General features: G+C 45.4%; 1 protein-coding gene across 1 annotated transcript in view; it reads left to right on the top strand.

Moving 5' to 3' along the window:
• Positions 1–3709: 3709 nt before the first annotated feature.
• The window catches only part of BMP6 (bone morphogenetic protein 6), a 148506-nt gene continuing 137724 nt past the window's right edge, over positions 3710–14491 (top strand). Inside the window, exon 1 of the mRNA XM_019745410.3 lies at positions 3710–5215. Within this exon, the coding sequence (XP_019600969.2) occupies positions 4585–5215 (631 nt within the window). The 5' untranslated portion in view covers positions 3710–4584. The remainder of the gene's footprint in view (positions 5216–14491) is intronic.

Raw genomic sequence — 14491 nt, 5'->3', positions numbered from 1 at the left:
AACAGATTTATGTATTAGTTTTTCACTTTGCCACCAGATGTCCTTCATGAGTAGGAAAATATGATGGCTTGAATGATATTTTGAAGTGTGAATGCCCAGCATTTTTGAACAGTTGACAGTGAAAGGAAAGTGTGAGTGAATGTAAATGTTACCACAGGCTTTTGGATGAGACACATATTTTGAAGGCTGCCTTACAGGTGTAGCTTTCAGAAGCAATATTTGTTTAACTCTCAGATTTTCATTTCTCATACTCTACAAACATTTACTTAACATATTTCCTTTTCACTCGACTCCAAATTGATATTTTAAAAATTTTAGTAAATTATATTTAGAAATTAATATTAAGAAATACTCAACCCCTTACATTAATATTAAAGATAAAAATGCAGTAATTTTAAGTGGAGTTTCCCAAGGATTCAAGATGACCAGACCTTAGGCTTTTCAACACAAGAGCAGCATAGCTTATTAACAGTTATATGTTAAATTAATTCTAAAAGCAGTTGCCTACATCTTCAAGAAAGTCAATTGAAATGGGCCAAGGTATGTTTTTAGTATAAAATCAAAGACTGCAATTGCAGTTTATTGCTAATAGTGTAATTCAAAGGAAAGTATAGAGCATAGAATATTTAACATACCAATTAATAAACAGCATCTTTAAAAAATAGAAATTACTTGGTCATGTGTGTTATAAATGTATAATAGAAATCCTCATGATACAAAAGGAATAAGGATAACTGCTGCTGCAATGAACTTGTTGTGCGAATTACCCTGTGCACCAATGAACGCTTGAGTACGGGATTCTCACCCCATCCTAGTATCACCAAAGGCATGGGACAAACCTGTGCTTTATGCTGAGGGTTTCTCACTCCTTCATTCAGAAGGCAGGAGTGGGACAGGCAACCTATTTCCAGAAAACTGAGGGCCATCTGTGTGAAATGTCAGCCAAGCAACCAGATGTTTGATATGGATTGGCTCCCACATCCGGCTTCTTGACCGAATTCCTCCTCTTTCTACCCAGATGTTTTGGAGACACGTACAGAGAACTTTATGAAGCTTGTCCAGTGACCAGAGGAAGGGGCGGCAATATTTTGGTGTCCTGCAGGGGGCGAAGTTACCTCTGATTTTTCTCCAGTCTGTTCACACGTTCCAGCAAACTCCAAAGCCAGACCTACTCCTGTCCCTTTCTGCCATCCCTCCTGAATCACATCTGGACTTTGCCCAGCTCCCTGTCCTAAGACTTCTGGAGAGTGTGTGTGTGTGTGTGTGTGGGGGGGCAATGGGGTTGGGTCAGAGAAGCAGGGAGTGGGTGAGGTAGAGGGTAGGGGTTCCTCATCTACTTGGAGTTCCTATTGGCTTGGAAAAACAGTGGTTCCAATTTTCAGGTTATTAACATTTTAGAACGGTTTGCCCCTACTGGAACCAAAGGCTTTTCTGAGTGTTTTCTGATAGTCATGTGTACATGCTAGGACTGGTGGGGCTATGAGAAGAGCACATCCTCTTTTGTGGCCCTCTCTTGAATGTTACTGTCCTATGGTCATCGTTATAACTCACTTCACATATTTTTTCCCCTGGCTCTTAAGAGAGTTGTGTGCTCTTGTTTTCATCATCTGGAGGTAACTTCAGTGTCCCCCTTTTCTAGCACTACACAATAGAAACAGAGAGGCCATCTTGGTGGAGATGGGGAGCCGAAGGCAGACCTGAATCAGGGTTGCTGCTCAGGTGTTTAATTGATAATTAATCACTAAGTATCATTTTGTACCCATGTCATACAAGTCCATCTACCTCTTACCAAGTATCTAAGAAAAGAGAAAGATGGGGTGTGGTGTACGTGTGTGTGTGTGTGTGTGTGTGTGTGTGTGTGTCCACTGGATATGCATTTATAAGAGGTACATATATAATACAATAGATGGGTCCCAACCTGCTTTTGTGTTTTAAATGGCATAGCCCGACCTAGGTACCCTTGTCTAAGCTCAAGGTTTTTACAGTTTCCTAGTGCTTTTCCCACTGCTCTTAATAGGTTGCAACTGCTTTTACTCCGCTTGTGTCTCACTAGAAGTCTTAAGAAGATGTTATTGGTTTGAGAAAGGAGCACCTTGGCAGGAAGCTTACATGTACTTGCTGAGATTTCAGATCTTCTAATCAGTGTTCTTGGCTGCTGTGATTTTATGCACTGCAAAAACTTTATGCTTGTAACGAGTCCCATACAGAGAAAGATGTGATGGAGGCTCTTGAATTCTAAGGATCCTGGCATCCTAGACCAAATAGTGACGTCTTTTCATTTCAGGTGAATAGAATCCCTGCAGAGGGTGAAAGACTGGCCTCCAGTTTTGCTGAAATTATCTTGCTTGAGATCAATGGCTTTGGGACATTTATAGAATCAAAAACTGTCCTATGTGACCACTGTGTCTGGGCCAAGATGGAACTAGTAAGAAAGAGTGATTCAGTAGATGATGGGATGCTGGGAACCCCCTCACCCAATCAAAACATATTCTTTGAAATAAGATGAAAATGCATATAAGCTTTGGATCAGCAGAAACCCCATGATCTTATCAGTCCACAAATCCCATTCTCTGGCTCTCAAATGACCTGGACTATATGAACTAAGGCTGTCAGGTTCAGGAAACTACAGTTTTGTTTTCTAATCCACACACTTTACCCAGGGAAAAGGTCCTAAAATTTTAAGTGATTTTGCCCAGGATCCATAGATTACTGGGCATTCTTGGATGGTGTAAGCCAAATATATTTGCATCCTGAAAGGCAGACGGTGGCGGTGGTGGTGTTTGGTAAAGGGGGCAGTGCCTTGGAGAAGTGTTCCTGCCATGAAAGTGGAAGATACATTTTACCTGCTTCATCTTGTCTAATGCTCACAACAATCTGTTTCAGGGCCCTGTCTGCTATCCTGAATGGGAACATGCTAAGCCCCTACCCTAACTGGAATTAGCTTTACTGCTTGCCTCAAGTTTCATTTATCTTGCATCATGTATCTTGCATCTATTGTTTCAATACATTATATATACAATGATAACAAACAAACTGGAGAAGCATTGAAACATTTCCAAGAAGGTAGGGGATGGCTTTTCTATTATATTACCTGATTACACCCTCTTTCTTTAGGGCACAAACTTAAGAAGCAAACCAAAGCCCAAATGAAGAGATGCGTGAAAATATTTGGCCCCCACACTCAGGACGACGGGTCTGACTTATATTTGGCCCCCTCTGCGGGCCAAATGTGAGCAGCTTCTGGGAGGGTGTGTCCCAACTTGCAGCAGCTGCCTTTGAAAGCCACGTGTCCGCTAAATGCCTATATTACATCAATAAGAGAAACGAAGGAAGGAATGGGAAAATTATCACTTTTCTGTTCTTCCTCAATCCAGGCAGCCTTGATTTAACTGGATTTTGCTTTCATCTAGTTAAAGCGTCAGTCGAAGAGTTTCATGTGTTCGGTTGACATTGGGTTGTTGATTAGATCATTCTTACAAGTGATGACTTCTTTGCCTTTGCTACCTCGCAGCAACTTGGGTGCCTCCAAGAATTCTCTGTGTACTTGAAACCGACGCGCCGCCCAGGCGACGCCTCCAGGGAGAGGGAGGGTGAAAGAAGGGGGCGGGCCTATTTAAATATAGGAGAGACCGGCCTCTCCATTGGCTGCCGGCCTGTCCGTTACCCGGGAGGGCGGGAAGTCCCAGGGGCTGGAGTGCGGTACCTGAGCGAGAGGCGCACCAGAAAGCCCACGTTGGCTGCTGCGGGTAGCGCAGCGCTGGGAGGCGGGAGACTGCGAATTCTGGCGCCGACGCCGCTGCCACTGCTCCGCGCACCGGTCCCTTTCTTTCTCATCCCTTCTGCGAGCGGGGTTCGCAGGGCAGCCGAAAGAGCACTGAACGTAAAGGAAGATCCTTGCCGCCTCCGCTTGGGGAGTCGAGCAGCGCGCGGCGATTTTGAGGGGGAGCGACGGTGCCCGAGGGCCGAGGGGCGCGGAGTTCGTGAGCGAAGGGAATTAAGCTTCGCGGAGAAGACTGGCATCTCGGGACTTCTTGTCGCCACAGCCTGAACCCTACCGCGGGGTAAACTTCCCAGCGCCGGTGCGAGCCTCGGAGAGGCGTGCGTAGGGATGCTGCCTGGCGTCCCCCGCAGCTGGTGAGCGGCCCGGCTCTTCAGCCGCCCCGGGTCCCACTCAGCCACCTGGGAGGGCGCGGGGCAGCGCACGTGCGTGAGCAGCAAGGCCGCAGAGCGACCGTGCGGTGACCTGACCAGGAGCGAGGGCGCAAGCTGCAGCGCAGCCCAGACTCCGGCGCACCTGGCCTGGACCTTGCGCTTCTAGAGATCTGCGCGGGAGTGTGGGGCTCTCCGTCCTCTCCTCCAAGTCGTTTTCCGGCTGATCGGCCCCTTCTCCTCCCCTGCAGCCTGGGCAGTTGGGGGCGCCCCAGTGGACCATGAGAGATAAGGACTGAGGTCCAGGAAGGGGAAGCGAGCCCCCCGAGAGGTGGCGGGGGCTGTTCACGCCAAGGGCCACAGCGGCCGCGCTCCGGCCTCGCTCCGCTGCTCCACGCCTCGCGGGGTCCACGGGGCCAGCCCGGACGGGCGGGGATGCCGGGGCTGGGGCGGAGGGCGCAGTGGCTGTGCTGGTGGTGGGGGCTGCTGTGTAGCTGCTGCGGGCCCCCGCCGCTGCGTCCGCCCCTGCCGGCCGCCGCCGCCGCTGGCGGGGGGGCGCTACTGGGGGACGGCGGGAGCCCGGGCCACGCGGAGCAGCCGCCGCCGTCCTCCTCCTCCGGCTTCCTCTACCGCCGGCTCAAGACGCACGAGAAGCGGGAGATGCAGAAGGAGATCCTCTCCGTGCTGGGGCTCCCGCACCGGCCCCGGCCCTTGCACGGCCTCCAACAGCCGCAGCCCCCTGCGCTCCCGCACCAGCAACCTCGCGGGGAGCCTCCTCCCGGGCGGCTGAAGTCCGCACCCCTCTTCATGCTGGATCTGTACAACGCCCTGTCCAACGACGACGACGTGGACCCGGCGTTGGACGAGGAGAGGAGGCAGTCCGGGCCCCGTGGAGGGGCCACCGCGTCCCAGTTTCGGCAGCCGCCCCCCGGAGCTGCGAACCCCCTCAACCGCAAGAGCCTCCTTGCCCCCGGATCTGGCAGCAGCGGAGCGTCCCCACTGACCAGCGCTCAGGACAGCGCCTTCCTCAACGACGCGGACATGGTCATGAGCTTTGTGAACCTGGGTAAGAATTTGGGGTAGCGTAACGACCAGAACATTACCCCCATTCCAGTTTCCCGGGCCAGGTACGGTGCAGGGTGAGAGGGTGGAGCCCTTGGAGCGCGAGCCCTGGCTGGCAAGGCGGGGACTCATGGATAGGCGGGCTGCGCTCCCGCCACCTGCGCGGCCGTGGGCAGCACGTGCGGTATTCGGTGCCGCGGGCCCGGCTGCGAGCTGCGGCAGCGGAGGCGGCGGACCGGCAGAGACCTCAGGGTCCGAAATGCAGCGCCCGGCAGGCGCGTCTTTGCGCCCGGCGCATGTTCAGCGCTTTCCTCAAGAGTGCCCCGCTCCGGCCGAGTTAACTCGACTGTGGCAGAAAAGTCCGGCTTGAGTGTAGCCAGCTGGGAAGGAGAAGGCTCCACCACACTTTCTCCTCCTAATTGTTTTCTTTTGCACCCTTAACGCGCTGAATGTCAGTTTTCCCACCGGGACTTTTAGGGAATCCGACAGTAGCTGAGAAATTTGGAAACTTGACGTGACTGTGTTAAGTGGTATCCATGGAACTGGGGGAGGAGGGTTGCAGAGGAAGGTGCCTAAAGGACCGCGGAAGGCGCGCTAGTCCCGGCCTGGCGGGGCTCGCGCGGGTTTGGGGCTGGAACCCGAACCCAACTGGAGTAATCAGTCCCGCACTCGGGCTCACATGCCTTTTGCTAGTTTCCCCAAAGGCTGAACTTCTGATCAGTGCCGCCCAAGGTTTATGGGCAGAGAAAGGGTGCGGGTTAGGGGCCGGGGTTGGGCGCTGAGCTGGTCTGAACCTGTTGCTAGGCAACAGAATGGAAATTCAAGGGCGGCTAAATCGGGCTCCGCCACAAATGTTCTGTGGCAAACCCCGACGCAGTCACATAGTCTTCCCCCCCCCCAACCCCGCCCCGAGTTTTCTCATCTGTAAATGAGAACAGTGTGAGGAAGGCCTTTTTTTGTTGTGGTGGTGGTGGTGCCGCGGATTAGTTCTACTCTTCATTCATAAACTGACTCAGCGTACACAAAGGGATGTTGGGGACCTGTTCTTGGCCGGGAGCAATGGGGGTGAAGTAGCCACGCCCGGAGTGGGTGCAGCAGCGTTGTGGGGTGCGTCTCCGCAGACTAACTTACCCGTGGGACGCGTGGGTCTGCCCAGGCCCTAAAGTAGGTTGGCAGACACTTGCCAAAGTAGCACGCATGTCGCCAAGCCACGTCAAAGACCTCCGTCCGTCCGTTCAGGACACTATTTACTTGAATGACTCCCATGTGAAATATTTTGGCGCGTTCTTTACAAGTATATCTATGGGAGGATTCCTAACTCCGCTGAGTTTTGGGGGAAGAAAGGAGGAGTGGGGCGAATGGGGGCGGATGTGGAGTAGAACGATTGGCATCCAAGTGGCGCAGAAATCCTCCTGGGAAATTCATGAAACCGAATCTCACAGGGAGTGGAGGCTCAAGGCCTGCCAATCTTGCTACTTGCAGTGCCAGGGTTTCTGATTGGACAAGAATTTTCACAATTTATTGGAACCAAATCCAACGTTGAGCTACTTCCAGGAAGCATTCTAAGGAAATTCTCCTGCCAGTCAATAAAGTTGGGGAGGAGGGTGCAGAGGACCAGCGCTATTCCTTATTCTGACATCTCTGCTGCTTCTGGCTTAGTAAATTCCACCTCTTGCCCTCTCCCTCACCACCCCCACCCAAGTTCCCTGACAGCTGTGGCGAAATGTTTTATTACCTCTTGGGGGTAGTTTCACCTTAGGGGTAGTTTCACCTCTGGCTCCTTCACAGAGAATCACATTAAAGTCTCTGGGAAAAGAGTTCCTGGGGCTTGGACCAAGATTCTCCCCCTTGGCTGCCCACTAGCATCACGACAGAACACTTAAAGGACTAAGGGACGCTGGGACTTCTCCCCAGAGCAGTTAAGTCAGAATCTTTGAGGGTGGTCTCTCACTCCTTTTTTTTAAGTGCCTTAGGTTTTTCTAATGTACCACCAAAGGTTAAGATGCACTGGCACAGGACATCCTGATGTTTGAAGAAAATCAAAAAATCATCCTGGTAAGAGATTAAGAGCAATGCTTCTTTGTCGTGGCTCCCAACATTGTGCACATTAGAATTACCTGGGGCTTGTAAAAATCCAGATGTCCAGGTGGTACCCGTAGTAATTAAATCTGAATGTGTAGGGTGGAAGCCAGGTATCGGTATTTTTAAAGATCCCCAGGTGAGTCCAGTGTTGGAGAACCCCTGCCTGAGATGGTATTTGAAATGGTCAGAGTTGATTTGAGGCAAGTTTGTCAAGTATGGTGACATTTGCTGTGTTTAATGACCTCCAAATTCTCAGTCCTTACTTCTCTGACCTTTCCTGGTCTACAGGTACACACTGCTTCTGAGTCACACTGCTTGAAGCTGGTTGTCAACTAATCCTGCTAAAGTGATGGTTTAACATAGTATCTCCCTAGGGATATTTTCTCTTTTCATAAGGGATTGTTAAAGATCAACAAACCAACCAATCAACCAACAAACACCACTGAACCATTTCAAGAGAATTCAACAATACTAGTCTTAATGTCAGGCCTGGGACAGCCTGAGGAGGAACTGAAAGAGATTCCTGATTAGGAAACTGTGCCTCAAGCCCCTCCTATCAAACCACTGGACTTTCTGACTACAGGTTACAGCTATTAATCTGTAGGTCCAGTCCTGGATTCCACGTGGGTACTTTGGAGGAGAAAACCCTTTCCAGATAAGTAGAATCAAGTCACAAAGCCATGCTACCTGCCAGTCAAATAATTCTCTTAATCCATTTAGCAGTAGGAGAGGAGGATTTCATAATAAGGCTAAAATGGCTCTGAGCAGGACAGTTCATTTGAAGAAAGTAATTGCTTAGCAATGTGGATTCTCTAAATAAGAATGCTGGGAGAATTCCACAGATTTCCTAATCCATGTGAATGGCATGTTAGCTGTTGCATTACATGACTCAACTATTAAAGAACCTACAGAAAGATACATGTTGTAGTATTGTGTTATAAAGTACTCTTACATCCACTGAGTTAGATTAAGTTATAAGCAAAGTATAAGGGAAAGTGTTCCATAGTTGTAAACATCATTTTTCCTTGGGACTGGGGAATAATTTACTCACGAAATACATTTAGAAACCCTGAGCCTTGTCAGCCAGAGTGGCTATCAGGAAGTATGAATCAACAGGATAAATTTCTCTCGCAGATCCCAAATGCTGGTCATTGGACCAGCTCACTGTTGTTTTTGCTGACTGTTTTAAACTCCCTCTGGGTGAATAGGCTGGGGGTGTGTTACCTCCTAAGTGCTAACTGGCTGGTGTGCAGAATGCCCCAGGGAAGTTGCTGTACTTATGAACCTGCATTCAATCAGGGCCATAGATGCCATTTTCTATTTGTTTTCTAATGCTAAAAATGTCTTGGCAGCCTAATAAGCAAGCCTGCCAATTTGGTGACCTTGGAGAAGTATCCCGAAATATCCTTCAGGTCTTAGCTTAAAATTCACCTTCTTAGAGAAGCCTTCTCTAACCACTGGACGGAAATCAGCGCTTGCCCCCACCCCCACCCACTTCTTTACCATCACACCACCCTGTTTATTTCCTTAGTTGCACTTATCACAAGTATATTTTTTTCTTTGTCAATGTGCTTACTCATTTATTTGTCACCCCTCTGGGATCTCAACCTCAAAAGGCAACCAGGCTGATCTACTGTTGTAACCTGAGTCCCTAACATAATTCTGAGCACATAGAAGGTGCTCAATAAAAATTGAATTAATGAAATTATAGACATATCCCTCATTTAAAGTTTATGTTTCACTGATCTGGTGATCTTTGAGAAATGGTATACCTGTAAGTAAGGAAGTGAGGATATTTAGGACATGGAGGGATCGTGGTATTTGATGTATATCATAATGCTTTGTTAACAAACCTCTTTTGTATCAGTTACCCATACGCTTATTAATTTGTAATATGCATCACATTTGAGACGAGTTCAAAGGTTTCTTTAAATCTCTGCATTTCAGACTTCATTTAAATATTTTGAATTAATGATGTGTTGATCTCCAGGTGCTAGAATAAAAATGAAGCAAACCCAAATTATATTTAGAAAAGGGAATCAGTATGTATTAGTACAAGATATAAGAAACTTGTACTAAAAATACTGGCAATCTTATGACAAAATTACTCTCGGGAATCATAAATTAGAAGGAAAATGGAATTATTTTCTACTTGTATTTGCAACCAGGTACACTGTACTTTTTCTCGTAAACACAGGATCACTTATACTATTTTTCATTTAAGCTGACTGTACTTGTGTAGATTTTTGTTAGCAGAAAACAAATCCATGCTGGCAATCTACTCACAGCAAAAATAGTTTGGAGAGTGGTTCAAAGAAGCAATAGATTTTCTCCTAAAGAGATTCAAAATAGTAAATGTGAAATTCAGTGGTATTTCAACAAAAAGTTGTACAAAGTGTTCTTAAACTCAGATCAAAGGGCAAGCAGATATCATTGTTTAGACCTCAGATGGTGTTTCCTCTGGTTGTCCTTCTAAGAATGGGTATAAATCCTTTTTTAAATATGCTGAATCATGCTTAGTTCCTCTACTTAAGCGCTTACCTCTGATTAGCATGGAGGAAGGATTCCCAGTGATATAACAAACTGAGTAAGTGAAAAAAAAAACCTCAATGTTCAGCACTTTTTTCAGCATGAAATAATTATGTTTCATCACCGTGTCTTCACAGCTACTTTAAATATTGGCTTTCAAATTAATATTTTACTTGAATATGGGGGGAGTGGGTAGGTGGGTGAATACTGGATATCAAAGGTAGCACAGCAAACTCTTAAAGATAACAGCTCTGTTATCTTTGCCTCCCCCTCATCTGTTTAAGAGCTGAGTTAGAAAAGGAAATTGAAGAGGGTAAAATTTCTTGGATAATTAACCAGCTTTCTGTAACTTTTTCACAAGTCAATCCCACTCTCTGCTTCCCATCCTGTATTTAATGTGTATTTTTTTCTTAATATAAAGCCATTACAGTTTTCTTTTAATTTTTCTATTTTGTTGCTTATTGTGTTCCCTCCACCCCATCCTCTTGTCTGCATTTTAGTCATCTTACCTTTGCTGCTTCCAGCAGTGGGAAGGAAAGTAGGCAATATTTTAAATCAGATAATTGTGTTTCTGACTAGAAGCTTCCATAAGTATCAGAGTAAAAGGAGTAGAAATCAATGTAAAAACTCCCTAAGACAGAAACAGTTTGCAGAGTTCCCATGCATATAAACAGCTACCGTGTTTCCCCGAAAATAAGACCTAGCAGGACCATCAGCTCTAATGCATCTTTTGGAGCAAAAATTAATGTAAGACCCAGTTTTATTTTTATTACTATAATGTAAGACCGGATCTAATATAATAATATATAATAATATAATATAATATAATATAATATAATATAATATAATATAATATGTAATATAATACCGGGTCTTATATTAATTTTTGCTCCAAAAGACGCATTAGAGCTAATTGTCCGGCTCGGTCTTATTTTCCGGGAAACATGATATTACACATTAACTCTTTATCTCACCCTCCCTGAGACCATTCATTGTTCAACCCAGCCACGAGCTGGGCAACATGGGGCTGGTATGGGGGACAGCTAGTGTCCTTTCGTCTTTTGTGTTCCCCACAAAGATCTAGTGCTTTCTGTTGTACTTCTTTCTCTGTTTTCATCATGACAGCGAAGTTGCTTTTATTCAAACACATTTCTCCTCTCATAATCCCCTCCCCTCTTCAACACCCTGGCTCCCATCTCTCTACTTTCGCCCTCTGGAAACTTGTGAGCCAGAAAATGCCCCCTTCTCAATATATGGAAGTGATGACAATTCTATCAAGGAACAGGAAAACTATTCTTGGTTTAATGAAAGTTAGAGTTAGAAAAGAACCAGGGCCATCAACCTCCGAAGTTTCTGATAATGCCAGAAATTCTCAGAACCTCAGAATTATACCTGCTAATCTTCCAGCACAAGCATTAGACATAAATTATATTGTAGTTCACTGAAGTTGGTTGGATTATTTGGTTCAGTTACTAATGTATTGAAAATATTGTTCTCCACCTTTTTCCCCCACTGTAAATATATAGTATTTCAGCTCCTATATGGATAAAGTAGACTCTGGAGCTGGCTACGCTCACAGCTACCTTTCATAACATTGTTTTTCTGGGGAAACATGCCCAGCACAGGCAACCCATTTTTATATAGGGTGTTCTCTATCATCAATAGAAAGTTTGGGATTATTGGTAAAATTTGTATTATCCATAGATCATAGAATTTAGAGCTTTGAAGATTCTTGCATATCATCTAGTCTCATGTTTGCAGTTAAATGTGTTAGATTTATCCAGGATCATTTCCCCTTCGCTGTTGTTGCATCTTAAGGTTGAGGGACCACCAACAGAACCACAGAGATCCTAAAGCACAGGCAATAGGGCTCTAGGGTTGCGGGTCAGGCCTGAGTGGACAATTAAGGGGAAGTTATAAAAGCATGCAAGAGCACAGCCTCGGGCCAGGGGTGGGTTTGCCCAAATCTGGAATTCTTTGTTTTCTCCTCGTGGACAGCATTCTCTCCTAGAACTCTGCTTTTAGAAAAGAAAAAGCTATGCACATCTATAAATATCCACTTGTTTAGTATGTGGAAGGACTGTTGACCCCAAAGAATTGTTTTCTGCTCCGAAAGTGAGTTGAAAACCACGTTGCTCTGAGCCACATTGTTTCTCTGATGCCTGCAGGCACCAATCCTCTTCCTGCCCTTCCCACATCTATTATTAAAGAGATTGGGTCCATAATAGAGATGATATCTAAATTACATCAGGTAATTCCTTGATAGGTCCCTATGGTCTTGTTATCTTTAACCCTGTCCCAGAGGACTGGGGCGAAGACTCCCCTTCAAACATTTTTGCAGAATGAGGTTCTGGCTCTCAGTGGGAGAGCCTTCCGGACTTCCAGGTTCCTGGACATACGCCCTTGATGACGAATCCTGCTACACAGGTTGGGATTGTCCTAGGCTTGAAACATCCTTGCTCCACGGGGCTGATTTTCTGCTGGGATTGTTTTCTCATCATCAGAGAGCGCTGCTGGGGGGAGGAGTGGAGTAGAAGCTTCACAGCGGGCAGCAAACAGCGCCCCCGCTGGAGCCCCCGCTGGGGCCTCGCCACCCTGAACTTGGATATCAGCCGGGCTCCTAATTAGGACTCTCCTGCCACTTACCCTTTTCACCTTGTCCAGAATGTGACTTCCACCTTAAACATCTGCGTTTGTTGATCGTTGTTCCTGTGTTTATAGTCTTGTTGGCTTCCTGTACATGACACGGGCTGGCAAAAAGTTCTGGTTCGTGTATCAGCAGAGCCGAGTGTCAACTCACCGCATGGTTGGTGTGAGCGGCTTCCTGTGCTGTGAGGGTCAGGCCGGGAGGGTTTTTAATGGGCCCGGCTTGATCTCTGAGAGCAGTTATTTTCTCTCCCCTCTTTTAAATCTGTGAATTACATTTAAAAATTCTAAAGACAGAGCATTGTAAACTGAAAAATTAAGCACTAAAAGGTTCACTTGACTGTTCTTTTCCAGATGTGATTTGAACATCCATATCACAATAAGTTAACAACAGAGAAACTGGACATTTTTTTTGGTAACAGACTTTATTTTTTTAGAGAAGTTTTAGGTCTACAGCAAAATTGAATGGAAGGTACAGAGATTTCAACATCCTTGAGCTGACTGGTACATTTGTTACTATTGATGAACCTACTTTAATACATTGTTATCACCCCAAATCCATAGTTTACGTTACATTCGCTCTTGGTGTGGGACATTCTATAGGTTTGGACAAATGTATAATGACATGTACCCATCATTACAGTATACAGAGTAGTTTCACTGTCCTAAAAATCCTCTGTGGAAAAGCTGTATATTTCACCAGAAAACCAAATCACTAAAAATCTTAAAAATCAAAATATACAATTTGGGAGACTAGAAATAAAATGCCTTTGTCGAGTAACATTTTGTTTCTGGTGTTTTACCACATTGGTGCATAAATAAGTAATTTTGATTGACTATGTGGGCCTTAGTTTCTACCTGTGTGTTGACACCAAGTCCGTTAGAAATTTTTCTCTCTCTGTTTCTCTGTCTCTCCCTCTCTCTCCCTCTGTCCCTCTTGTCTAGGAGTTTAAAAATCTTTTTTCTTCCACATACTTTCAGTGAGGTGTCTGTCACCATAGTACCTAGACAATCCCTCAGGCAGAGATATGAGCTATTAAATTTCTTCCTGCCTTGTGCCCTGTTTGATCCATGCTCCGCAGGATTTGGGGGAGTAAAAGAAAGAAGCCTGAAGAATGAACAAGAATTATAGGAATTCTGTGCTTGTAAATTATTGAAATTTGGGGGGTTGTTAAGGGAGGGCTTAAATAGTTTTCCTTACTTTATGAAAATGTATATTAAAACTTAGTGTGACTTTGGATTGAGAAACTTATAAAAATATCTTTTACGGGCCCTAGAGGCAGGATCAGGGGACTTTCAAAGGTTTTATTAGGAGAGACTGTTTAGAGGAGATTAAAACTAAATTAATAGAGACTCCATAAATCCAATGGTCTTTGTAAGTGATATGTAGATTAAGCTCATTTACTTTGAACTGTTTTCTCTGAGAAAAGGCTACACAGATTAATGGTAAATAAATGAGAAAATACTGTAATATAAATTAGCAACATACGAGATCTGATAATTAAGTTCAAAAACTTGTTACAACAATATTGCTAACATTTTTTGATATCAGAGGGATTATTCATTATGAATTTGTACCAACTGGACAAACAGTTAACCAAGTTTACTGTTTGGAAATGCTGAAAAGGCTGCGTGAAAAAGTTAGATGACCTGAACTTTTCGCCAACAATTCACGGCTCTTGCATCACGACAATGCACCAACTCACAAGGCACTGTCTGTGAGGGAGTTTTTAGCCAGTAAACAAATAACTGTATTGGAACACCCTCCCTACTCACCTGATCTGATCCCCAATGAGTTCTTTCTTTACCGGAAGATAAAGGAAATATTGAAAGGATGACATTTTGATGACATTCAGGACATCAAAGGTAATACGATGACAGCTCTGATGGCCTTTCCAGAAAAAGAGTTCCAAAATTGCTTTGAAGGGTGAACTAGGCACTGGCATTGGTGCATAGCTTCCCAAGGGGAGTGCTTCAAAGATGACTGTAGTGATATTCAGCAATGAGGGATGTAGCACTTTTT

Source organism: Rhinolophus sinicus, chromosome 14, assembly GCF_057876585.1.
Source record: "Rhinolophus sinicus isolate RSI-liver-muscle chromosome 14, RSI-T2T, whole genome shotgun sequence".
NCBI lineage: Eukaryota > Metazoa > Chordata > Mammalia > Chiroptera > Rhinolophidae > Rhinolophus > Rhinolophus sinicus.
The sequence above is the reverse complement of the archived record's forward strand: the minus strand, read 5'-3'. Positions and strand labels throughout refer to the sequence as shown.